This window comes from Indicator indicator, chromosome 3 (genome assembly GCF_027791375.1).
Source record: "Indicator indicator isolate 239-I01 chromosome 3, UM_Iind_1.1, whole genome shotgun sequence".
NCBI classification, from domain to species: domain Eukaryota; kingdom Metazoa; phylum Chordata; class Aves; order Piciformes; family Indicatoridae; genus Indicator; species Indicator indicator.
This window is the reverse complement of record NC_072012.1, coordinates 49,550,695-49,576,103: the sequence shown is the minus strand read 5'-3', so window position 1 is coordinate 49,576,103 and position 25,409 is coordinate 49,550,695. Positions and strand designations below refer to the sequence as shown.

Here is a 25,409-nt window from a genome sequence, read left to right as displayed (position 1 = left end):
CACAGAACACTGGTCCCCAACAAATGGAAATGTTCTGAGTAAACTGGTATTAGCCAAAGTGCCTCCAGCACTCCTGTTAAATAATTCCACCAGAATCCCACCAGGCACTGGCTGAACCAAAGCTACCCACCCATTCCTCTTCTGATTCACACATTTGCACCAAGCAAGCTGCTCAGACCAAAGCCTCTCAAACCAGAACCCTGGTGATCAGCATGAATCTGTGCCTTAGAGCCTCCAGTCATGTGTGGACATTTCAATCTAGATACAACAATCTAGACACACAGACTTCAAATCTCTGGCCAGTGTCTCTGTTTCCCTCTCCCTAAAAGTAGAGTTAAAAACATTGTTGTCAAATGACCAGGATTAACCTGTGTTTAACATAAGGATCACACAGGATGTTAGGGGTTGGAAGGGGCCTCTGGAGACCTTCCAGTCCAACCCCCCTGCCAGAGCAGGACCAGAGAATCCAGCACAGGGCACACAGCAACACATCCAGACAGGGCTGGAAAGGCTCCAGAGAAGGAGACTCCACAACCTCTCTGGGCAGCCTGTTCCTGTGCTCTGGGACCCTCACAATGGAGAAGTTCCTCCTCTTGTTGAGGTGGAACCTCCTGTCCTGTAGTTTATATCTATTGCCCCTTGTCCTATCACAGGGTGCATCTGAGCAGAGCCTGTCCCCTCCACTTGACCCCCAGCCCTCAGCTATTGATAGACATTGATCAGATGCCCTCTCAGCCTTCTCCTCTCCAGGGAGGAGAGCCCCAGGGCTCTCAGCTTCTCCTCATCAGGCAGTGCTCCAGTCCCTTCATCACCCTCCTAATGATGCTTTGAAAATTCACAGACAGAGCAAGCACTGATTATTCACAGTATATTAGAGGTTGGAAGGGACCTCCAGAGATCCTCAAGTCCAACTCCCCTGCCAAAAGCAGCATCACATAGGGTAGTCTGCACAGGAATGCATCCAGGTGGGCTTGGAAAGTCCCCAGAGGAGACTCCACAACCTCCCTGGGCAGCCTGCTCCAGTTCTCCATCACCCTCGCTGTAAAGAAGTTTCTCCTCATGTTGAGGTGTTCTTGCCAGGCAGACAACACCTTCTATAGTATTTGCCCAGGCTAGGTGCTCTTGTTTGTAGAGGTAAAGCCTTGAAGTGACTTGGCTGTGAGCATACCCATTTTGGGGACACACACACACACAGACACACACACACACTGGTGGCACTCAATCAAACCAAAGTTTGGTTTAGAACAGCCTTGGATTTCAAGTAAAAACTCAGCTTGCGCTTTCAAACCATGACAAAGGCTATGCAGAGCCCATTTCCTCTTGATTAGAGAGACAAGAGAGAGGGGTTGGTGTTTAAAGAAAAAAAAAAAGAAGTCAGGAAACCTTGGGAAAGTGTCTGAAAGGGACTTTGGAGCCTGCTATTAGAAACACATCCGGCCACTCCCAAAACTCACTTCCAGTTCTTTTTTTCTTTTGTAATTAGTTTCTTGGCTTGCCAGGCAGATTGGGAAAGTGTTAAAGGCTGGGGGAGTGCTGATTTGCTAAAAGCCCATTTATTCAGTACCAGCCTGGAAAGAATTATTGGTATTATGTTGGCTAATTCTACATAAATATATTACCACCAGTGAGTGATGGACCCCCTCCTGTTTCATTCTGACATCTGTGTCAGACCTTAGCCCTACTACAAGCTTTGTGCTGAATGAGGTACAGAAGGAAGTCTCCAAAGTCTCAGCAAACCAGTGCTTGCACAAAAGGGTAGTTTTGATGATTTTACAGTAGCAGGAATAAGAGTGAGTGAAGTAGGAACCTTTAAATTGTGGCCATTGCTGAGGAACAGCAACATCCCTTTTCAGAGCATAGCATCATAGCATGGCTCAGCTTGGACGGGACCTCACAGGTCATCTACTCCAACCCCCCTGCTATGGGCAGGGACGCCTCTCAACTAGACTCAGCTGCTCAAGGCCTCATCCAGCCTGGCCTTGCACACCCCCAGGGAGGAGGCAGCCACAGCCTCCCTGGGCAGCCTGTGCTCTGCAGAGTCTCACCACCCTGGTACTGAAGAACTTCTTAAGCTCCAGTCTAACCCTGCTCTCCCTCAGCTTCAAACCATTCCCCCATGTCCTATCTTTAGACACCCTGATGAAAAGCCACTTAGAAACATTCAGGTTGGAAAAGACCCTCAGGATCACCAACTCCAACACACTGTCTTACGTGGAAAAGACAGACAGACCTTTCAAAGTGTCTTCACATTTTACTTGTGGTAGGTTCAATTTTATAAGGTTGTTTCAGCTGGGTTTTTTCTTCCCCTTTCACATACTATATCTACTTAACATCTGAATTGGCAGGGATGAAATCATATCTGAATGATTTCATCCCTGCCAATTCAGATGTTGTCAAAAAAAACACCCTTACAATGTGAGTGTCACTTTCCAAACCCAGGCAGGTTACTCCAAATATGTAATTTCCAAAGAGGAGTTTGAAGGAATCCAGGCACCCTGATCAACCCTCAGATTTGCTCTTTTCCAGTGCTGGAAAAAAATATTGATGTTGGTTTTGTTATTTGCCTGTCACTGTCCTGCCTCTTTGGGCCACAGTCCCTCCTTTTTTTGTTTTTTTTCCCCTGAAGTACAAAAATTCTCTCTCCCAGAGTAGATCTTGTTCTGCAGTGGGTTGGAGAATGGCATAATAATGAAGACATATTTATATCACCACTTCAGGTGATGTTCACCGAGTTATTCAGCATCCCAAGCTTTTCACAGAATGAAGTCCAACACTTTTGTGCCAACATCCCTAGGAGCTCTGCTGGGACACATGAAGTTTTCCATGGCTGCAGATGCCACCCATGAGTGCTCAGATGTTCATTTGCTGTAGGGAAGAACGAGATCTAAGGTTTTTCAGGTATTAGTATCTTGTTTGACAGGCAGATGGCCAGAAAAATCCTAGAGCAGTGGCTCCCCTAATAGGCAGATTAGCATTTGTACAACCTAGCACCTTTTTCTCCCTGAAATGAGCCAAAGTGGAGAGGCTGAGAGCCCTGGGGCTGTTTAGTCTGGAGAGGAGAATACTGGGAGGGGATCCTGGGAGGGGATCTGATCAATAAATATCTGAGGGCTGGGTGTCAAAAGGGAGAGGACAGGTTCTGCTCAGTTGCACCCTGGGATAGCACAAGGGGCAGTGGATGGAAATTCCAGCACAGGAGGTTCCACCTCAACATGAGAAGGAATTTCTTGACTGTGAGGCTCCCAGAGCACTGGAACAGGCTGCCCAGAGAGGTTGTGGAGTCTCCTTCTGTGGAGCCTTTCCAGCCCTGTCTGGATGTGTTGCTGTGTGCCCTGTGCTGGATTCTGTGGTCCTGATCTGTCAGGGGGGGTGGACTGGAAGGTCTCCAGAGGCCCCTTCTGACTCCTAACATCCTGTGAGCCTGTGAAATGGTGTTGAATTTGCTTGAGGTGCTGCTTTAGACATTTAGAATGGCATGACCATCATACAGCACAGAAGATGCAAAGTCTCATTTCTGCTGAAGAAAGTGTCAAATTTGTCACCCTAAATTTATGCACTCTCAGATGTATCCCATGGCCACTAGATTATTGTCTATTTGAGTATCTAAAGGTCCCAAAACACTTCTGGCTAAGTGTCTCCTCCCACATAACCACCCCCCATACACAAACGTTGAGTTTTAAGAGGCTGAAATCTACACAAGAAGGAAATGGGCAATGCATGACAAACTGTGCCATGGCAGAGGCTGAGTTGGAGTTGCACACAGCTCATCCAGTGCAGCCTGAAAAGAGGAAGACTTCCTTGGTTTCTCTGGTGTGTGCAATTTCACCTTGGGAGTTACTTAGGGGATGTGAGAAAGAATTGTTTCAAGGACACAAGTTGATGTGAAACAAAACAAAAAGCTGAGCTAACTTGGCTGCTGCCTGATGGGCTACTCTTTCACCTGCTTAGGGCGCTGCAGGCAGCAGCCTGGCAATGGGCTCCTTGCCACAGTGTCTCCAGAGACAGTGCCACAGGGCCAGGAGAGAAGGGAGGCCTTGGTTGTTTGCAGCTAGCCCCTAAAAACATCAGCCTTTGGCTGGAATGGTGGCTTAGGAATGGCTGAGGCCAAGAGAAGGGTGGGTCAGGAGAATGGAGTGGCTGGTAGGGATGGCAGGCAGGAGGAGATGCAGGTGTGCAGGGTGAGGTGGGCAGGAAGGGAGGCAGCCATGAGGGGTGGCAGCCATGAGGGGTGGCTGAGAAGGGGGCACGAGAGGCAAGATGGCCATGAGGTAAGGTGAGCATGGGGCAAGGCAGCCATGAAATGAGGCAGGCATGGAGCAAGGCATGCAGAAGGGAAGGCAGGCATGAGCTGCAGCAGCTGAGAGGCGAGGCAAGCTGGCGTCAAGCGAAGCGCAGCCGGCATGGGGCAGGAGTGCTGCAGTCCCCCGCCAACAACGGCAACGCCGGAGGAGCCGAGGGGCCCGCAGGAGCCAGGAGGAGCACGGAGAGAGAAGCCCCAGGGGACAGTCGACATAGGGAGGAAGCGGCGAGGAAGGAAGGGAGGTGGGGTGGAGTGGGAAAGGAGCCGGGAGGAAGGTGGGAGCCATGGGGAGCGAGGTGCGGCACCCCGGGACCGGCCGGCTGGGGGGGCGCGGGGTGGGCGGCAGGTCCTGGGTCGCCGCTCTTGGCCCCCCGCAGCGAGCCGCAAGGAAATCGCCTCTTGATTGCGGAAGTCGGCGGGAAGGGCTCCGGCAGAGTCAGCCCGGGTCAGAATGGCAGCGTGGGAAGCGGCGGCCGCCGCCTCCCCCGCCTCCTCCGCTCCTCCTCAGCCGCGGGCGGGCGGGCAGGCAGCGGGCAGCCCCCCCCAGCCCACCCCACCTCGGTGACAGGGAGGCGGCGAAGCGGCCGGGGCAGCCCCGGGCTTATGCAGCAAGCGGGCGGCCCGGCAGAGGGCTCGGCGGCCGCCGCGTCGAGCCCGGCGGGGAGCGGGGGGCCCCCGCGGCCCGCCGCGGCCACTTCGCTCCTTCGTACCCCCCGCCATCGCTGCCGCCTCCCTTCCTACCCTCCCCGCGAGGGTCGTCTGGGTTAAAAACCGTCGGCGATGCTGAGCTATGGAGCACGATTCGCCCTGTGGACGGCTCTGGCCCTGACGAAGGTGAGCGGCTGGCAGGGGTGTTACGGGGCCGCCCCTCGCAGGTTCCATAGCGGAGCCCGCGGGTCACGGGCAGGTTCGTCCGCACCGGCAAGGCACGCAGCAGGGTCAGGGGGTGTGTGTGCGGGGTGAGCCAAGGGGGTGCTGGCGGAGCCCCGGTGGTTAGGATGGTGAGTTGCTCGAAGGTGTCCAGAGAAGGGCAGCAAGGCTGGGGAGGGGTCTGGAGCACAGCCCTGTGAGGAGAGGCTGAGGGAGCTGGGGGTGTTTAGCCTGGAGAAGAGGAGGCTCAGGGCAGACCTCATTGCTCTCTACAACTACCTGAAGGGAGGTTGTAGCCAGGAGGGGGTTGGGCTCTGCTCCCAGGCAAGCAGCACCAGAACAAGAGGACACAGTCTCAAATTGTGCAGGGGGAAGTTTAGGCTTCATCTTAGAAAGAAGTTCTTCCCAGAGAGATTGGCCATGGGAATGTGCTGCCCAGGGAGGCGGTGGGGTCGACGTCCCTGGAGGTGTTTAAGCCTGGATGAGGCACTTAGCTGATCAGATAGGGTTGGGTGATAGGTTGGACTTGGTGATCTTGGAGGTCTCTTCCAACCTGGCTGATTCCGTGATGATTGTGTGGTGTCTCAGAGCTTTCCCCGCTCTCCGCAGGCCGCGCCGGGGGCGGCGGGGGGATGCAGAGCCAACCGGACGGAGCAGTTCGTCGCCGGGCAGAGCGTCCGGCTGCGCTGGGGCGCCGCGAGCAGCGCCTGCAACTTCAGCCTGACCGGGCGCTCCGAAGAAGGGCAGGCGGCCGGCTGCCAGGCTGCCGCCACGGGCAACGGCTCCTACGGATGCACCCTGCGCGACCTGGAAGCCGGGACCTGGTACCACTTTCGCATCGAGCCGCTCGCCGGCGGGGAAGTCGTCAACATCTCCGTGCTGACAGGTAAAGGCGGAGGGCACGGCAGGTGCTCGGGGAGGGATGTCTGGCTGTGCCTTGCTTCGCCCGCCTGTAAGGGCAGAGCAGTGCATTTACGTTTCTTAGGTGTTTAAGAAAAGCCTGGATGAGGCACTTAGTGCCATGGTCTAGTTGATTAGATAGGGTTGGGTGATCGGTTGGACTTGATGATCTTCGAGGTCTCTTCCAACCTGTGTGATTCTGTGATACAACCTGAACATAGCACTTGTGTTCTCTTTGTTCCCCTCCCCCGGCAGAAATAATCGCTGCCAGCAGTTAACCTAGCAGGCTGTAGGAAGGTGCTGTGAGGAGGCTAGGTCAGTGCTGGGAGTACGTTTCTGCTGCTCCCTTAAGTTGCCATCCATGAGAATGGTTGAAGAAGTAGTAGCCCATGACATCCATTTGGCTCATGCAAGCCTCTTGGCTTCACAGTTCCTCAGGTGACAGCTTATTTGCTGTGTTTAAAATACAAATCTATTTCACAGAATCACAGAATCAGCCAGGTTGGAAGAGACCTCCAAGATCATCGAGTCAAATTGATCACCTAACCCTAACTAATCGACTAAACCATGGCCCTAAGTGCCTCAATCAGGTTTTTCCTAAACACCTCCAGGGACATTGAGCCCACCACCCCCCTGGGCAGCCCATTCTGATGGGAAATAGATCCTACTAAAGGATAACTTACTGTTTCAGCTCATTTCTGTACTTGAGTTCTCCCTAACCAGAGCCCAAAATCCAGAAAGTAAGGTTGACACTTCAATGTTTTCCTTGAATGCAACCAGAGAGGTGTAAGGATGTACAGCTGTGTGCAGGACATGTGCAGTGTCACATCCCATCAGTGGCTGTGAAGCTGTTAGCAGCCTGCCAGAGTGCTGCTGAGGAAAGCTCCTTTTCTGTATAGCATGGGAACATCTCAGCTGTGAAGGACCTAGAGCCAGGGGCTGCAGTGACAGAACTGGACTCTCTTGACCTCTACAAGAGTTCTTTTAAAGATGGTGAAATGTAGTATTGTCCAACTCCTTACTGGTGGTAACAGAACTCTCAAAATAGTGCTGTCTTAGATGAGGTCCAGCGTTAAATGCCTCCCTGATTTGCTCCTAAAGTGTTCCTTTGGAGAGGTACTTTGTAGTATTGAAGGCTGCAACAGCCAAGTACTTAACAACTACTGATTCAGAGTCATTGTTTGCTGCCAGACCCTTTTCCCTGCATTACCATACAAATGCACTAAATACTCCCCACTAATTGGCTTTGTTAATTCGAGTTAAAGTCTATCAGCTATAGGTTAAGAACAACTTGTGTCACTTAGTGAAAAATGAATAATGGTTTCTCTGCAGTGATTTAGATGTGCTGTGCATGGTCCCAGCTGTTTTTAATATTGATGACTGGTAATTTGGAAGTTGAAAGAATAAATCAAATCTTGCTGCTATAGACCACTGTAGACAGCATTTTAATTAATAGATAATCATTTAGACAGTAGCTTGTACATGTCATTTACAACATTTTTTGGATCAGTAATTAGATTTTGCAAGAGTGTAAGATAAAAACCATCAGAAGCAGTGCTGATTGTAGTCATATTATGTAGCTGACATCAGAGTGAAAAAGCAGATTAAAGTTTAAGTTGAAATACTGCAGATTAGTGAACCACAGTTGAAGTGAGATTTGTGTTTGGACTTTGGATAGCTCCAAAATTTGTCAGTTTAGGTTGTTTTTAAGGAATATGTAGGGGTTGTTATCATAGAATCACAGAATCGTAGAGCTTGGAAGGGACCTTCAGAGATCATCCAGTCCAACCCCCCTGCAGAGCAGCATCACCCAGGGGATTCCACACAGGAATGCATCCAGGTGGGGCTGGAAAGTCTCCAGAGAAGGAGACTCCACAACCTCTCTGGGCAGCCTGCTCCAGGCCTCTGTCACCCTCACTCAAAAGAAGTTTCTCCTCATGTTGAGCTGAAACCTTCTCTGTTCAAGTTTGTCTCCATTGTTCCTTGGCTTATTGCTGTGCACCACCCAAAAGAGCCTGGCCCCCTCCACTTGACCCCCAGCCCTCAGCTATTGAGAGACATTGATCAGATCCCCTCTCAGCCTTCTCTTCTCCACACTAAACAGCCCCAGGGCTCTCAGTCTCTCTTCACAGGGGAGATGCTCAAGTGCCCTAAGCATCCTCCTGCCCCTCCCTTGGACTCTCTCCAGCAGGTCTCTGTCTCTCTTCAACTGGGGAGCCCCAAACTGGACACAGGATTGCAGCTGTGGTCTGATCAGGGCAGAGCAGAGGGGGAGCAGAACCTCCCCAGCCCTGCTGGCCACACTTTTCTTGCTGCACCCCAGGATCCCATTGGCTCTCTTGGCCTCAAGGGCACATTGCTGTCCCATGCAGAACTTGCTGTCCACCAGCACTCCAAGGTCTTTCTCCATGGAGCTGCTTTCCAGCAGGGTAACTCCCTATGCCTGTCAGCAACCCCTGTTGTAGTGTCCATGCTATGCATTTCACTGCAGAGTGAGGGAGAATTATTCCTCTGTGTGTTCCCACTGGGGGCATCATTTTAAACCAGTTTACTGTAAGCTCTCTTTCACCTCTTCCTTTTTTACTCAATGCCAGTAGTTTTGGTTTGCACTCTGATGAGCCTGAATGTCCATAGGCACATGTTTCTGGAAACTCTCCAGGGAAATTGAAGTATGAGCAGTATTTTCAGCCACATTTTAAAAAAAACTGCCACTACTTTAACTGGTAGTGGAACGGAGCCACCGTGGGCCGTCTGCAAACACTGTGGCTGACCTTGGCACTCAGTGAGGTTCTCTTCCTGAGCAAGTTGTGAGAAAGAGGGGCTGCAAGCTCCTTAGGAGGTGCCCCCCTTTCCCCACTGCCTACAGAAAGAGCCTAGGTGAATGCAGGCACCTGAAGTTTGGATGGCTGAAGTGAAGTGAGAGGAATCCTACCTCATGTGCAAGATGAGGTTTTGAAGATCTGTATCACCTCAATGCAAGAAAGCTGGGGAGGGACTTTTTAGGCTATCAGGGAGTGACAGGAGTGGGGGAATGGAATAAAGCTGGAAGTGGGGAGATGCAGGCTGGAGGTGAGGAAGAAGTTCTTCCCCATGAGAGTGGTGAGAGTCTGGAATGGGTTGCCCAGGGAGGTGGTTGAGGTCCCATCCCTGGAGGTGTTTAAGGCCAGGCTGGATGAGGCTCTGGCCAGCCTGCTGTAGTGTGAGGTGTCCCTGCCCATGGCAGGGGGGTTGGAACTGGATGATCCTTGTGGTGCCTTCCAACCCTGACTGATTCTATGATTCTAATAAATGCACACAGGCAGAGCTGCTTGTACTTTAACTTTCTGCTCCTATCCAGTCCTGCTGAAATTTGCATGTTCTCATTCTTGCTACTAGTTCAATTTTCATGGAGTTCCTTTTACAAGGTGTTGGAGTAGCTAAGCCCATAAAACCCAAACTATTGTATTACATTTTGGATAAGATCTCTTTCTAAAGTCGGAGGTGAAAGCAATAAATAACGTATACTGTAGTTGCAGGTATAACATGAAGGCTTGGAAAGGACTAAAGCACTGACTCAATTTGGCCTTTTGAGTATTTAAGTTGATGTTAAAATCATAGTTGTGACAATGAGTAGAGTCTATGTTGTTTGCAGGTTTGATTATCCAGAAGGCTGTGTGCAGCTCTCCAAGGCTGCATAAGCTCTCAAGTAACACCAGCCTCTGTGAATCCTTGAGAGAAGCCCCTTCGCTTTCACTTATGGATGCATAGATCTGAAATCTAATCATATATGCAATTCTCATACAATAACCTGCACTAGTTCACTGAAGTTGACCCTCCTGTGAGGACAGACTGAGAGAGTTAGGGTTGTTCAGTCTGGAGAAGAGAAGGCTCCCAGGAGACCTTCTTGTGGCCTTCCTGTATCTGAAGGGGGCTCCAAGAAAGCTGGGGAGGGACTTTTTAGGGTGGGTAGCAATTGGACTGTGGGGAATGGATCCAAGCTAGAGGAGGGGAGATTTAGACTAGAATTTGAGAAGAAATTCTTTCCTATGAGGGTGGTGAGACACTGGCACAGGTTGCCCAGGGAGGTGGTGGAAGCCTCATCCCTGGAGGTTTTTGCAGCCAGGCTGGATGTGGCTCTGAGCAACCTGCTGTAGTGTGAGGTGTCCCTGCCCATGGCAGGGGGGTTGGAACTGGCTGATCCTTGAGGTCCCTTCTAACTCTGACAATTCTGTTTGATTCTTTGAATAAAACTTGCTCTATGGGCTATGAGCTTAAAATGACAAGTGTTGGATCCCCTAGAGCACAACTAAAAGAAGTCCTCCAAACTGCTGGAAAATACAAATGCCCTCTATAAGACAGGTATACACAGGCATGGAAACACACAAAGAGTGTGGGCAGTTGTGCTATTTTGGTAGCATAGGAAATGAAGAAGAAAAGCTGATAACTCCATTTATCAGTTCTGAGCTACAGATAAGTTTTCTGCTGCAAGCCTGAGATTACAGACAGGCACAAGTCCATGTATTTATTTTGACAGTAGTACTTACCATTTGTTATGGCTTTTGAACATCTACACATAAAACAGCACATGGAGCCATAAAACTCAACTAGGCAGCATGCTCAGCATTGTAAAGCTGGGGTAACATATGCACCTCTCAGTCTTTTTGTGTTATCTTCTTTAGTGATTGAAATTCAGACTAGAAACACTGGTTTCGAGAGCCATGCAAACAACTTGATGATTCCCCTGCTTTTCAAAAGTATCTTTCAAAAGAGGCTTAGAAATGCCCTTTTCAACATCATTTTTTCCCAAAATGTGGCTGTGCTATACTATATTACTGTCTAATCCCAGCCACTTGTGCTGAAAGAACTAACAGATGAATACATTTTTGTCAGAAAAAAAAAAAAAACCTGCTGAGTATTTCACACACAGAATCACACAGAACTGTCAGGGTTGGAAGGGACCACAAGGATCATCCAGTTCCAACCCCCCTGCCATGGGCAGGGACACCTCACACCAGATCAGGCTGGCCAGAGCCTCATCCAGCCTGGCCTTAAACACCTCCAGGGATGGGGCCTCAACCACCTCCCTGGACAACCCATTCCAGGCTCTCACCACTCTCATGGGGAAGAACTTCTTCCTCACATCCAGCCTGAATCTCCCCACTTCCAGCTGGAGAAGAGGTTAAAAGTTCCATTCTAAGCCACGGATTGGTGGAGTATTTTTTTCCATTGTAATAATGTAACTGTAAATGACAGAAGCGTAGCTTGGCCATGTGTTCACTCTTGTAAATTTCAGATTGCTTGGGGCAAACTGATTTGTTAGCCGTCTGTAGGGACAGCTACTGTGACATGGCTCTGACTACAAGAAAGCTGGGGAGGGACTTTTTAGGGTGTCAGGGAGTGATAGGACTGGGGGGGAATAGAGCAAAAATGGAAGTGGGGAGATTCAGATTGGATGTTAGGAAGAAATTCTTTGCCATGAGGGTGGTGAGACACTGGCACAGGTTGCCCAGGGAGGTGGTGGAAGCCTCATCCCTGGAGGTTTTTGCAGCCAGGCTGGATGTGGCTGTGAGCAACCTGCTGTAGTGTGAGGTGTCCCTGCCCATGGCAGGGGGCTTGGAACTGGATGATCCTTGAGGTCACTTCCACCCCTGACAATTCTGTGATTCTATAACCTTTGTAATCCTTTCATCCATGATCATGTAATGGTTATGATCATCTTCTCAAAGGGCATAGTTAGAAGAAGAACGTAAGAAATCCTGTTTGCCAGGTTTCCTAGGTTGCATTATCATCCCAAGGAAATGGATGTGTGCGCTTAGTAAGGACCATGAAATCAGCCCTCTTTCCTTAATCTCCAGAAAAGGCCTCCTGAAGCAGGTTACTAGTTCATGAAAATAGAAGACTAGAGGGAAAATTGCTAATTTGTTGGGAAGGTGGCTGTGACTGGCAGGAATTGCCTGGTACTGACTGCCAGTCTGGTATCTCTCCATTCCTCTTTCTCTTTTGCATAAAGCAAAATCCATCTTACAGGCTGCATTAGTGAGTCCTGTCAGTGAGGCTGGACATAGCCATACCTACCCTTTCTATAAGATGTGTCTGCAGCAGCTGTGCAAACAAATCATATCCTCTTCCCAAAAATGTGAAAACGGAGGTGCTGTATAATCCAGACAGCGTGAAGCTCTCTGGAAGGTTCCTTTTGCAGAGCAGAAGGCATTGATTCATATAGTATCAAGTGGTATAAAAATATCTTTGGGACATTTTTTTATTCCTGTGATAGATCAGTGTTGTATGGCTGCCAGCAGAGTCTTGTATAACAATGTCAATGGCTTTTTAAGTGTTTGTTTCCATCCCCGGGCTCTTCCAGCCCAGGCACTTCCCAATCTCATTGTTCCCTTGTTCTAGCGGATGTCCCAAGCACTGAGTGTTTTGTTTTCTGGACCAGATAGATTAGATAAAGTCTGAATTTCTGAACTTCACCTTCTAGGCACGCAACTCTCTTCTTTGCTGATGCACCTTAGACGACAGATTGCACAGGACAGTAAAAGTGCTTCCAAAAATTGGAGGCTTTGCCTAGTAATCAACAGTCTCACAGTACATTAGAGGTTGGAAGGGACCTCCAGAGATCAAGTCCAACCCCCTGCCCGAGCAGCAGCACCCAGGGGAGTCCCCACAGGAATGCATCCAGGTGGGGTTGGAAAGTCTCCATGGAAGGAGACTCCACAACCTCTCTGGGCTGCTTGTTCTAGGCCTCTGTCACCCTCACTGTAAAGAAGTTTCTCCTCATGTTGAAGTGAAACCTTTTCTGTTCAAGTTTGAATAATGCAGATCACAGTGCAGGTTACTTTTGACGACTCTTCCAGGTTGGTCTGGCCTCTCAGGCAACCAGTGACAGAAAGAGAGGACAGTCTCAAGCTGCACCAGGGGAGGTTTAGGCTGGATGTGAGGAAGAAATTCTTCACAAAAAGAGATTGGCCATGGGCATGTGCTGCCCAGGGAGGTGGTGGAGTCACCATCCCTGGAAGTGTTTAAAAACAGCCTGGATGAGGCACTCTGTGCCATGGGTGAGTTGATTGGATGGTGTTGGGTGATGGGTTGTCCTGGATGATCTCTGAGGCCTTTTCCAGCCTGGTTAATTCTGTGGTTCTCTGACTGCCCAGTGAGCAGCCTACCTCACCCTGACTCCCATGCCTACCAGTTACCATGCCTGTTCTCTTGACACCAGTCCAGTCACAAGGTTTTCATCTGACAGTGTGCCTGACCGTGTGTGGCGGTGGAGTTTATTTCTGACTCCCAAAGTCTGACCTTTCTGGTTAGAACAATTGCCTTCAAGGAACAAGATTCTGCCCCCACTATTGACTTTTGCCAACATAATAGCCTGTAGGGGCTTAGTGTGTGTTATAGGTGGAGTTGGTAGCCAAGCCTATTGTTGAGACTTCCTGACCCTTTTCATTAAAACCTCCTGTTTCAGTTGCTCTCACTGGGTGAAATTTTAACTGCTTTTGCCTGAAATTTCACATGCTTGGTCCTTGACTTGAGTTTCTGGTTTTTGGTTTTTTTTTAAATTTGTATTCAGATTTCAGCAGAGTTACTTTGGCCTTTAGGAAAGAGGTCAAGAAAAGAAGGTAGTTGCTTTTTATTAATTGATTTTTATTAATTAATTTTAATCTCTGGCCTTTAGGAAAGAGCTCAAAAAGAAGCTAGTTGTTTTTATTCACTGATATTAGTAATTAATTTTGATCTCCGGCCTTTAGCTTCTTTTCTTGACCTCTTTCCTAATTGTTTCTTATTAATTGATTTTGGTAATTAATTTCAATCTCTGGCCTTTAGGAAAGAGGTAGAGAAAAGAAGCTAGTTGCTTTTTATTCACTAATTTTAATCTCTTTTCCTGAAGACCACTGGGGTGTCAGTGGTCCAAAGAAAGAATCTGAATTTAAGCAGAGACCTGGGTTCAAAGGGTCGTAGTACTTTTCACAGAGACACAGAATCACAGAATGGTTGAGGTTGGAAGGGACCTCTGGAGATTTTCTGGTCCAAGCCCCCAGCCTGGGCAGGGCTACCTAGAGCCAGTTGCTCAGGACCCTGTTCAGACAAAATTTGAATGTCTCCAGGGAGTGAGATATTCCTTTGAAATTCCCAATATATTTGATTGACAGAGCATACCCCCAAAACCTGGCATCAGTAGGTTCTCAGCAGAGCTTTGTAAGAGGCAATTAAACCCTCTGCACCATCCAGGCTTTGAAGGAAAAATGGCTTAAAGGTTACTACTAGCCCCATGGTACTCCTACCACTGTGTTCACAGAGCTGGGGTGGGTTCAGCTTTGTCCTTTCAGCCTTCATGCTGCAGATTTTAATGATGTGATCTCACACTCTTTCACCTGCCTCGTTCAGGGAACCCAGGCAGCAATAACTGTGTGTGGAAAATGGTCTTATTCTTCTGCATGGGAGGCACTGTTCTTGCACCAGACACTTCCCTATCTGATGCTAGGCAACTGTAGCACAGAGCACACTCAGGTGGAAGCCAAATCTTCTTGTTAAAGTATTGGGAAACCTTTATTCTTTAACTCCCCAACTTCTGAATGCTTGGATTTGCTCCTCAGGTTGCTTTATGATACCTTTTTAATATGCAATTGCTTAACCTTATTGGGAGGCATAAATGTCAATACCTTAGCACATCAACATGTAATGCAGCTCTTGTGAGTGATGAAGAACAGCTGCAGACTACAAGCAAGTGGAGCCTTTTGCTTTGGACAATGCCATCCTGTTAAGAATGTTTCATGTTTTACATGTGGTTTTACTTGAGAGCTCCTTAAGAAACCATAGAAGGAATTCTGAGAGCTTTCCAGAGAAATAGGCCCAATTAAATATAGTTCCTAAAAGCTTAGCCAATATACTCTTAGTTTTTTTTAAAAAAGAATCTATATGAGCAGTATAAGAACCAGGCTGGATAGATGGGCAGAGTTGAATGGAATGAGATTTAACAAGCCTGAGTGCCAGGTTCTATACCTTGGCCACAACAACCTCATGCAGTGCTACAGGCTGGGGACAGAGTGGCTGAGAGCAGCCAGGCAGAGAGGGACCTGGGGGTACTGGGTGACAGCAGCTGAACATGAGCCAGCAGTGTGCCCAGGTGGCCAAGAGAGCCAATGGCATCCTGGCCTGCATCAGCAATAGTGTGGCCAGCAGGAGCAGGGAAGTCATTCTGCCCTGTGCTCAGCACTGGTCAGGCCACACCTTGAGTGCTGTGCCCAGTTCTGGGCTCCTCAGTTTAAGAAAGATGTTGAGATGCTGAAACGTGTCCAGAGAAGGGCAGCAAGGCTGGGGAGGGGTCTGGAGCACAGCCCTGTGAGGAGAGGCTGAGGGAGCTGGGGGTGTTTAGCCTGGAGAAGAGGAGGCTCAGGGGAGACCTCATTGCTCTCTACAACTACCTGAAGGGAGGCTGTAGCCAGGTGGGGGTTGGTCTCTTCTCCCAGGCAGCCAGCACCAGAACAGGAGGACACAGTCTCAAGGTGTGCAGGGGGAAGTTTAGGCTTGATCTTAGAAAGAAGTTCTTCCCAGCAAGAGAGATTGGCCATGGGAATGTGCTGCCCAGGGAGGAGATGGGGTCGATGTCCCTGGAGGTGTTTAAACAAAGCCTGGATGAGGCACTCAGTGCCATGGTCTGGTTGATTAGCTAGGGTTGGGTGATCAGTTGGACTTGGTGATCTTGGAGGTCTCTTCCAACCTGGCTGATTCTGTGTGGTTCTGCGTGATACCACAGCAGGGCAGAAGCATATTCTTGTTGGGTCCTGTTTGAAGTGATTGAAGTTGATAGTAAACCTTAAAATTGTGTAAATGCTGCTGCCCGTTAGTGACAGTGTTTAGTGTGAGTGCTAGGAAATGACACCCAGTAGGCACTGTTGTATCCAGAAAGCTATGTTCCACTCAGGCACTGAGTGTCATTTACTGGATTCTCATGTTTGTTGTTTCTTGTTAAAGTTGTTAACAGCTTTAGCATCAGCAGATTTCCAGGTTTGTTACCTACATCCACAACTGGAAGTGTTTTGCTGAATCTGTGTATGTGTCTGAGTGGTGTGTACACATACACACGAGGAACAGCTCTGAATTCTGCAGGATTCAATGATATGGTGTGGATAAATGGAAAGAAAATGGCATTAAGGCAGCCTCAGCAGCTTCACCAATGACACCGAGCTGTGTGGTGTAGCAGACATGCTGGAGGGAAGGGATCCATCCAGAGGGACCTGGACAGCCTGGAAAGCTGAGCTTATGCCAGCCTCATGAAGTTCAACAAGACCAAATGCAAGGTCCTGCAGCTGGGTTGGGGCACTGATATAGGCTGGACAGGGACTGGCTTGAGAACAGCCCTGCAGAAAAGGACTTGGGGGTGCTGGGGGATGAGAAGCTCAACAGGAGCCAGCAGTGAGCACTTGCAGCCCAGAGAGCCAAGCAGAGCCTGCACTGCTACATGAGAAGTGTGCTTGCAGGTGAGACACCTGGAGCACTGTGTCCAGTTCTGGAGCCCCTGCTACAAGAAAGATCTGGAGGTGCTGGAAGGTGTCCAGAGAAGGGCCATGAGGATGAGCAGAGGGCTGGAGCTGCTCTACTGTGAGGACAGACTGAGAGAGTTGGGGTTGTTCAGTACGGGGAAGAGAAGGCTCTGAGGAGACCTTCTTGTGGCCTTCCAGTATCTGAAGGGGGCTCCAAGAAAGCTGGGGACAGACTTTTGCCTCATTCCTGCAGGTTTTGAAGGCCAGACTGGATGTGGCTGTGAGCAACCTGATGCAGTGTGAGGTGTCCCTGTCTATGGCAGGGGGGTTGGAACTGGATAATCCTTGAGGTCCCTTCCAACCCTGACAATTCTGTGATTGTATGACTTTTTGAAAAGCACTGTCAGCGTGATGATCATAATGGGAGAGTTCTGGAAGGTTCTACACTCAGCTTTATAAATCTTCAGACAATCTCAATGCAAGCAATGCCAGTTTATGCTTTCTGCTTTGCTTGTTTTTTAACTGCAGATCCTTTACCACCACTTCGTTTCGAAATCAATAAGGAGAAAACTACGCTCACAAGCTTGCAGGTCCAGTGGGATCGTCCCTCAGGAAAGGTGGACCTGTATAACCTGCTGTTATTTGATCACAATAATAGAAAGATAGAAGAAGTCTCCATACCAGGAAGAATTTCCAAACCAGAAATTACTTTCTCCAGTCTCATCCCTGGGAATAAATACAACATTGTTCTCAGTGCGGTTGCTGGGAACAAGAGCACCCCGGAACTTCGCATCAGTGGATCTACTGGTAGGAATTCTTTTGTTGTAGCTCATCTGAGTAAACCCTCTGAGGATGTTTTTACAGTTCTGCATTTTGAAAAAAACAAATATATTTAATTATTCTACCTGGTAAGATACAGATCTGTGTATCACTTGATTACCAGTGGAAATAAACAAAAGATGAATCACTGGAAAGAAATTTAGGGTTGGGTCTGGTGAGATCCCACCTGGAGCACTGTGCCCAGTTCTGGAGTCCCTATTACAAGAAGGATCTGGAGGTGCTGGAAGGTGTCCAGAGAAGGGCCATGAGGATGAGCAGAGGGCTGGAGCTGCTCTGCTATGAGGACAGACTGAGAGAGTTGGGGTTGTTCAGCCTGGAGAAGAGAAGGCTCTGAGGAGACCTTCTTATGGCCTTCCAGTATCTGAAGGGGGCTCCAAGAAAGCTGGGGAGAGACTTTTTAGGGTGTCAGGTAGTGATAGGACTGGGGGGAATGGAGCAAAAGTAGAAGTGGGGAGATTCAGATTGGATGTTGGGAAGAAATTCTTCCCCATGAGAGTGGTGAGACACTGGCAGAGGTTGCCCAGGGAGGTGGTGGAAGCCTCATCCCTGGAGGTTTTTGCAGCCAGGCTGGATGTGGCTGTGAGCAACCTGCTGTAGTGTGAGGTGTCCCTGCCCATGGAGGGGGCTTGGACCTGGCTGATCCTTGAGGTCCCTTCCAACCCTGACAATTCTCTGATTCTATGTTAATGGTATTTTAAAAGCAGATTTGTTCAAATTTGCAGAAAATGGAGGTAACTATGAGGCTTTAAGCATGTGGCTTTTGTTTCAACAGTACCATCCCCTGTGAGAAACATTCAGGTCAGTGTGAAGACAGACACTATCCATGCTTCCTGGTCCCCTGGCTCTGGACACGTGGATCGTTACAGGCTGGCGTTGCTGGATGGCCGTGTCCCCGTCCAGGAGGTTCAGCAAGACGATCCTCTGACCTCCTACACTTTTTCAGGACTTACAGCAGGCCACCTGTATAACCTCTCTGTCATAACCCAGGCTGCAGGTTTGGAGAGCAGCAGTTTCCAAACAGTCAGGACAGGTATGGTTTTGGAATTCCTCACAACACAGCATGAGCAGGCAGTGTGAGCTTGCAGCACAGAAGGCACATCCCAGCCTGGGCTGCATCCAAAGCAGCATTGCCAGCAGAGCCAGAGAGGTGATTCTGCCATTTTGCTCTGCTCTGGTGAGGCCTCACCTGGAGTGCTGCTTCCAGCTCTGGAGCTCTCAATATAGGAAGGACATAGAGCTGATGGAGAGGGTCCAGAGGAGGGTGCCAGAAATGATCAAGGGTTTGGAACACCTCTGCTACAAGGACAGGCTGAGGGAGCTGGGGGCGTTCAGCCTGGAGAAGAGGAGGCTCCAGGGAGATCTAATAGCAGCCTGCCAGTACCTGAAGGGGGCTACAGGAAGGATGGAGTGAGAATGTTTGCAAAGGCCTGCAGGGACAGGATGAGGGACAATGGCTTCAGACTAGAGAAGAGCAGATTTAGATTGGATGTTAGGAACAGGTTGTGCACCATGAGGGTGGTAGAACACTGGAACAGGTTGCCCAGGGAGGTGGTTGTGGCCCCAACCCTGGAGATATTCAAGGTGAGGCTTGATGAGGCCCTGGGCAGCCTGATCTAGTTGGGGATGTCCCTGCTGACTGCAGGGAGGTTGAACTGGGTGACCTTTGGAGGTCCCTTCCAGCCCAGACCATTCTATGATTCTGTGGTTCTAAGAAACTAAGGCTATAATCTAATGATATTCAGAGCATCTTTCAGAGTAATAAATTATTCATATTCCAAGTGTATATTCCCAGCCTTCAGTGGCTACACCCTTGGTAGGTGTTTCTCTCTAAAGTGGGAGTTAGAGACACTGTAAACTTATTCAGCTCCCTCAGTTATTATCACTGCAGCCAGGTTAGCAGCTAAATTAGCTTGTAAGGGTGTAAGGAACTCCATTAAATGTGTTAAGTTAGGTGGTGTTAATCTGAGCCCAAGTGCCCCAGTATCACCTCCTGGCTGTGAAACAGCTTCATCTGACTCCTGTGGGAACTTCTTCAGTGAATTCAGCCAATGTTACCTCACAGTGAAACTGAAGACAGCTTAGCTCCGTGGTTCTTTGCTGAATGGGAGTTGTAGAGCTTGTGAGTTTGGAAAAAAAAAAAGATTTTCTGTGACTTTTTTTCCCTCTGGATTGCAGAACAGCTGCACTTCTGAAAAGGAAGTGGAAAAAAAAGGTAGAGCAAGTTAAGAATTTTTAAATTGAATTTTTGTATTTTTTGTTTGGTTTGTTTTTCACAGAGAAATGTTGATTTACAGAGCTAGAGGTTTAGAAATGAAGGTGTTGTTGTTTTTTTTTTTCAGACAGGTTTTTTGTCAGGATGGAGTTTTGTGGTCATAGTGAGAAAGATGAGACATCCTACTAGAGTCCAGTGCTTAAGACACTCCTGTAAGCAAAACCTGGGTCTTGCCTTTGCTTTCCTTAATTTCTGGGAAAGATAAGGTGCAGTTTCTCTTGCAGAAACCTCATCATGTAAATGTAATTTAATATTAAGTGCACAATATTGTGATGCCTAAGGCACACAGAGGGGTGCTCTTGTCTCAGAATATCCTAAGCAGGGATGGGTTCAGTTTCACTGTGACCAGTTTCTTGGTTCAGGCACAATCATTGATACTTCCATCTCACATAACTATTCAAAAGCAAAACTTAATTATTTCAATTTGGAGCTAGCAGGTCTTAGATGTTCTGTGGTTCAGGGATGTACTGGAGAGTCCAACAGAGGACTACAAGGATGTTGAAGGGACTGGAGCACTACCTGATGAGGAAAGGCTGAGAGCCCTGGGGCTGGTTAGTCTGTGAGGGGATCTGATCAATGTCTATCAATAGCTGAGGGCTGGGGGTCAGGAAGGAAGGGACAGGGACAGCCTCTGCTCACTTGTGCCCTGGGATAGGACAAGGGGCAATGGATGGAAACTACAGCACAAGAAGTTCTACCTCAACATGAGGAGGAACTTCTTTACTGTGAGGGTCCCAGAGCCCTGGAACAGGCTGCCCAGAGAGGTTGTGGAGTCTCCTTCTCTGGAGCCTTTCCAGCCCTGTCTGGATGTGTTCCTGTGTGCCCTGTGCTGGATTCTCTGGTCCTGCTGTGGCAGGGGGGTTGGACTGGAAGATCTCCAGAGGCCCCTTCCAATCCCTAACATCCTGTGAGCCTGTGATGGAAATGTTTAATTCTCTTTCTTATTACTCTCTTTTTAGCCCCAGCCGAAGTCTTAGATTTGACGGTGACTAATGATGGCAGCTTAGATACTTTAAAAGTTAAGTGGAGAAGACCTTCAGGAGACCTCCATTTCTATAATATCAGTCTGTGTCATCTTGGATCAGTTAAAGAAGTCAAAACTGTACAGCCACCAGTGACAGAGACTCACTTTGAGGAGCTGACTCCAGGACGCCTTTATCAGGTTACTGCTCGCACGGTCAGCGGTGAGCTGTTTGCTGAGCGGATGGCATGGGGCAGGACATGTAAGTCTTCTGCTTCACTAGGAACATTGCAACCATTCTGATTTTTGCCCATAATGGCCTTGTAGAAATCTGTTGAGGGAGACAAAACTGTTTGGATTCCAGGCAAAGGATGATAAAGATCACAGTGTTGCACCAGGAGTGCCTCTTCCTGACTCTCTGGCAACAGTTCCATCAACCAAAAGCAGCTCCAGCATAGCTTGGGAGCAGGAAACAAGAATTGCATTTTGGACTTTATATAGCAGGGCCAATCTGTAACAGAACTGCTCCACACTACCATGCTTCTGACCAACTGAGAATGTGGCCCATAATGGTTGAAGTTTTGGCCTTACCCAGGAAAAATTGATTGAGAGTTTCTAAGTGAACTGAATTCCAGCAAAAAGCTGGAAAACTAATTGAAGACTGAGAGGGGATCTGATCAATGTCTATCAATAGCTGAGGGCTGGGGGTCAGGAAGGAAGGGACAGGGACAGCCTCTGCTCACTTGTGCCCTGGGATAGGACAAAGGGCAATGGATGGAAACTACAGCACAGGAGGCTCCACCTCAACATGAGGAAGAACTTCTTGACTGTAAGGCTCACAGAGCCCTGGAACAGGCTGCCCAGAGAGGTTGTGGAGTCTCCTTCTCTGGAGCCTTTCCAGCCCTGTCTGGATGTGTTCCTGTGTGCCCTGTGCTGGATTCTCTGGTCCTGCTCTGGCAGGGGGCTTGGACTGGAAGATCTCCTGAGGTCCCTTCCAACCCCTAATGTCCTGTGATCCTGTGAACTGCATCCAAGCAGTGCATGGGGGAAATTTTGGCTCGTTCTAAGGAAAGTTCCCCATTTCTGATAGCAGAAACCTGCAGTGAAAAAGTGAGTGGCTTGATTGAGGAAGAGTAAAAATTACCTTTAGATGAATGCCTCCAAGATACTTCACATTGCTCTGAATGCTCCAAGGTACTTCTCACAGTATCACAGTATATCAGAGGTTGGAAGGGACCTCAAGAGATCATCAGGTCCTGGGTAGTCCACACAGGAATGCATCCAAGTGGGTTTTGAAAGTCTCCAGAAAAGGAGACTCCACAACCCCCCTGGGGAGCCTGTTCCAGTGCTCTGTCACCCTTACAGTAAAGTTCTTCCTCATGTTGAGGTGGAACCTCCTATTCTCCAATAGCTGTGCTGCGAGACAGGTTTTGCCAGCGTGCAGTCAGTTCCCAGAATCAGCTTCCTGATTCCTCTCGATCTGTTTCAGTGCCGCAGAAGGTTTCCGAGCTGAAAGCAGGTGGCGGCGGCTGGCTGCGGTCCCTGCGAGTGAGCTGGCTGCCCCCTAGCGGAGACTGGGAGAGGTACCGCCTGCTCCTCTGGAACCGCTCCGCCCTGCTGCTCAACGCCACCCTCGGGAAGGACACCACGGAGTACCTCATCCACGACGTGGGCCTCATCCCGGGCAGGCAGTACGATGTGGACGTCGTGGTGGAGAGTGGCGATTTGCAGAGCAAGGCTAGCTGCACGGGGAGAACAGGTCAGTGTGGCTGGCTGCTGGCCTCACAGGGTCACGGAATTAACCTGGTTGGAAAAGACCTCAGAGATCATCCAGTCCAACCTGTCACCCAACACCATTTCATCAACTAACCCATGGCACTGAGTGCCTCATCCAGGCTGTTTTTAAACACTTCCAGGGACAGTGACTCCACCACCTCCCTGGGCAGCACATTCCAATGGCCAGTCTCTCTTCCTGTGAAGAATTGCTTCCTCACACCCAGCCCAAACCTCCCCTGGTGCAGCTCAAGACAGACTCCTATTACTGGGTGCCTAGTTTAGAGCAGGACAGATTGCTCTATTGCTCCAAAGGAATAGCACTCACACAAATGGATTGGACAATAATGGAAAGTTTAAATGGAAAAGCAATTCACATACTACAGAAGCTACAAAGCACTAGTGGTGAGCATGGTAAAGCATAGAAAGGTCAAAGAAATCCCCAGTCTAATCTTAACACACAAGATCCTTTATACCAGATCAAAACCCCAACACTTCCCTTCTCCCCACCTAGGGTTCACCCAAAACCCCAGGGCTCTTTCTTCCACCCCATTGCTAGGCTGGTTTCAGGCTGGCCGGGGCTGAACTGCCCCCACTTTTTACACTGGCAGTAAGTCTAAACAGGCCAAAATTGCACAGGAAAAAAAAAAAGATTTACTTAGGCCAAAGAGGCCTGGGATACTAAATTAGTCCACACCTGCTTTGTACAGCTGTTTCATATCCTTGTCTGCTGTTTCATATCCCAGTCTGCCACCCTGAGGTCAGGAGGAGGCTCACTGACTTCATTTCCATTCATACTCAGATATTTAACCTGACATAAGTTTAAACTGAAGTATTGCAGCCATAATGCATTGCTGAAGCCTGCTGCTGCAGCCTGCAGCTACTGGAAGAGCAGCACAAACACTAGATTGGAAGACTGAATTCCTAGGGGAAGGTGAAGAATCTCCTCTTGATTACAGATGTTCTGTTGCTGTTACATTGCTGACTTAAAGAGCAGCTTTGGGCTCCCCAGTTCAAGAGGGACAGGGATCTGCTGGAGAGAATCCAAGGGAGGGCTCCAAGGATGCTGAAGGGACTGGAGTACTGCCTGGGGAGGAGAGGCTGAGAGCCCTGGGGCTGTTTAGTGTGGAGAGGAGAAGACTGAGAGGGGATCTGATCAATGTCTATCAATAGCTGAGGGCTGGGGGTCAGCCCAGGGGACAGCCTCTGCTCACTTGCACCTGGGATAGGACAAGGGGCAGTGGATATAAACTACAGCACAGGAGGTTCCACCTCAACATGAGGAGGAACTTCTTGACTGTGAGGGTCCCAGAGCACTGGAACAGGCTGTCCAGAGAGGTTGTGGAGTCTCCTTCTCTGGAGCCTTTCCAGCCCTGTCTGGATGTGTTCCTGTGTGCCCTGTGCTGGATTCTCTGGTCCTGCTCTGGCAGGGGGGTTGGACTGGAAGATCTCCAGAGGTGCCTTCCAACCCCTAACATCCTGTGAGATGTGGCATTTGTGTTCACTGCACAGTCCTGTTCTTGTTGTGATGTCTGTGTCCTTTCCCAGCCCCAGAGGCTGTTCTCCAGCTCCGTGTGAAGCATGCCAATGAATCTTCACTCAGCATCATGTGGCTGACCCCTGTGGCAGAATGGGACAGCTACGTGGTTTCCCTGGGAGACAGGGATCTTACTGTCATCAAAAAAGGGCTTGCAAAAGAAGCTAAGGAATTCACTTTCACTGACTTGGTACCTGGAAGAAAATACACAGCCACCATCACCACCATCAGTGGGATTTTAAGCAACTGGACTTCAGTGGAAGGAAGAACAGGTATCATCCTGGCAAACTGTTTTAGCCTTGAATTCTTTGCTTTGTAGTAAACTGAATGTCTACATCTCAGATGTCTTGAATTTAGGGTGGGGTTTTTTTTCTTCTTCAACAGAACTGTTACATTTCTGAATTTCTCATTCCTGACAGTCAGTGATCTTGCAGATTTGTTTAAGGTTTTGGGAAAATCATAGAATCATTGGGCAAAATCATAGAATCATTGAATTGTTGGGCAAAATCATAGAATCATTGAATTGTTTAGGCTGGAAAAGACCTTTAAGATCATCCAAGTCCAACCATTAACCCAACACTACCAAATCCACTGCTAAACCATCTCACTCAGCACCATATCTACACAGTTTTCAGTTCCCTTCAGGGATGGGGACTCCACCACTGCCCTCAGCAGCCTGTTCCAGGGCTTGACAACCCTTTCAGGGAAGAAACTTTTCCAAATATCCAACTTAAACCTCCCCTGGTGCAACTTGAGGCCATTTGCTTTTGTACTGTCCCTCACTCCAGCCTCTTTTCAGGGAGCTGTAGAGAGCAATGAGGTCTCCCCTCAGCCTTCTCTTCTCCACACTAAACATCCCCAGTTCCCTCAGCTGTTGCTCACCAGCCCTGTTCTCCAGAGCAGGAGATGAGTTTTCTGCAATACTGTGTCTCATCTGATCAGTTTCCATTAGCACAGTTTTCTGTAGAAGAACAATTCTCGCATCTTCAGGAAGGTCACTACTTTGATTTAAAGCATTCATCCTCTGGGAAAAAAAAAAAAACCAACAAACAAACCAACCACCCCCCACTCCCCCCCCAAAAAAAACCCCAAAACCAAAACCAGAAAAGCCACAAAAAGCCACCCACAGGAAAGTGTTGCTTTAGGGGGAGCATTCCAAGGTCGACAGACATAAAACATAGATGACTTTGAAACTGTATTTGCAAATCTCTCTGCCTTTCTGATTCCAGATTCTGTGTCTGTGACTTAGGCTGACTGTGACACAAGAAGGGTCCCATTCCCATCCCCTGCAGGGAGCTGATTTTGTGCACATGTGCAGATTTTAAACCATGTGTGTTGCATTCTCCAGGACAAGCAGAGTCTTTAAAACGGAGCTGTGGGTCTGGCACAGCACAGAGGAAAACAAGCAGCTAGCTAATGGATCTAATCATGCCCATGGCTTGATAGCAGGCCTTCATTAAATGCTTTCACTCCTTTCAGGGCCTGAGAGGTTTGCC

General features: G+C 48.8%; 1 protein-coding gene across 1 annotated transcript in view; it reads left to right on the top strand.

Annotated features, from left to right (window-relative positions):
- PTPRB (protein tyrosine phosphatase receptor type B) overlaps positions 1–25,409 on the top strand; it is a 91,621-nt gene that overhangs the window by 15,068 nt on the left and 51,144 nt on the right. The window contains exons 4-9 of the mRNA XM_054399579.1: positions 5,780–6,056; positions 17,059–17,337; positions 18,143–18,400; positions 20,602–20,865; positions 22,093–22,362; positions 23,925–24,185. Of these exons, the coding sequence (XP_054255554.1) occupies positions 5,780–6,056; positions 17,059–17,337; positions 18,143–18,400; positions 20,602–20,865; positions 22,093–22,362; positions 23,925–24,185 (1,609 nt within the window). The remainder of the gene's footprint in view (positions 1–5,779; positions 6,057–17,058; positions 17,338–18,142; positions 18,401–20,601; positions 20,866–22,092; positions 22,363–23,924; positions 24,186–25,409) is intronic.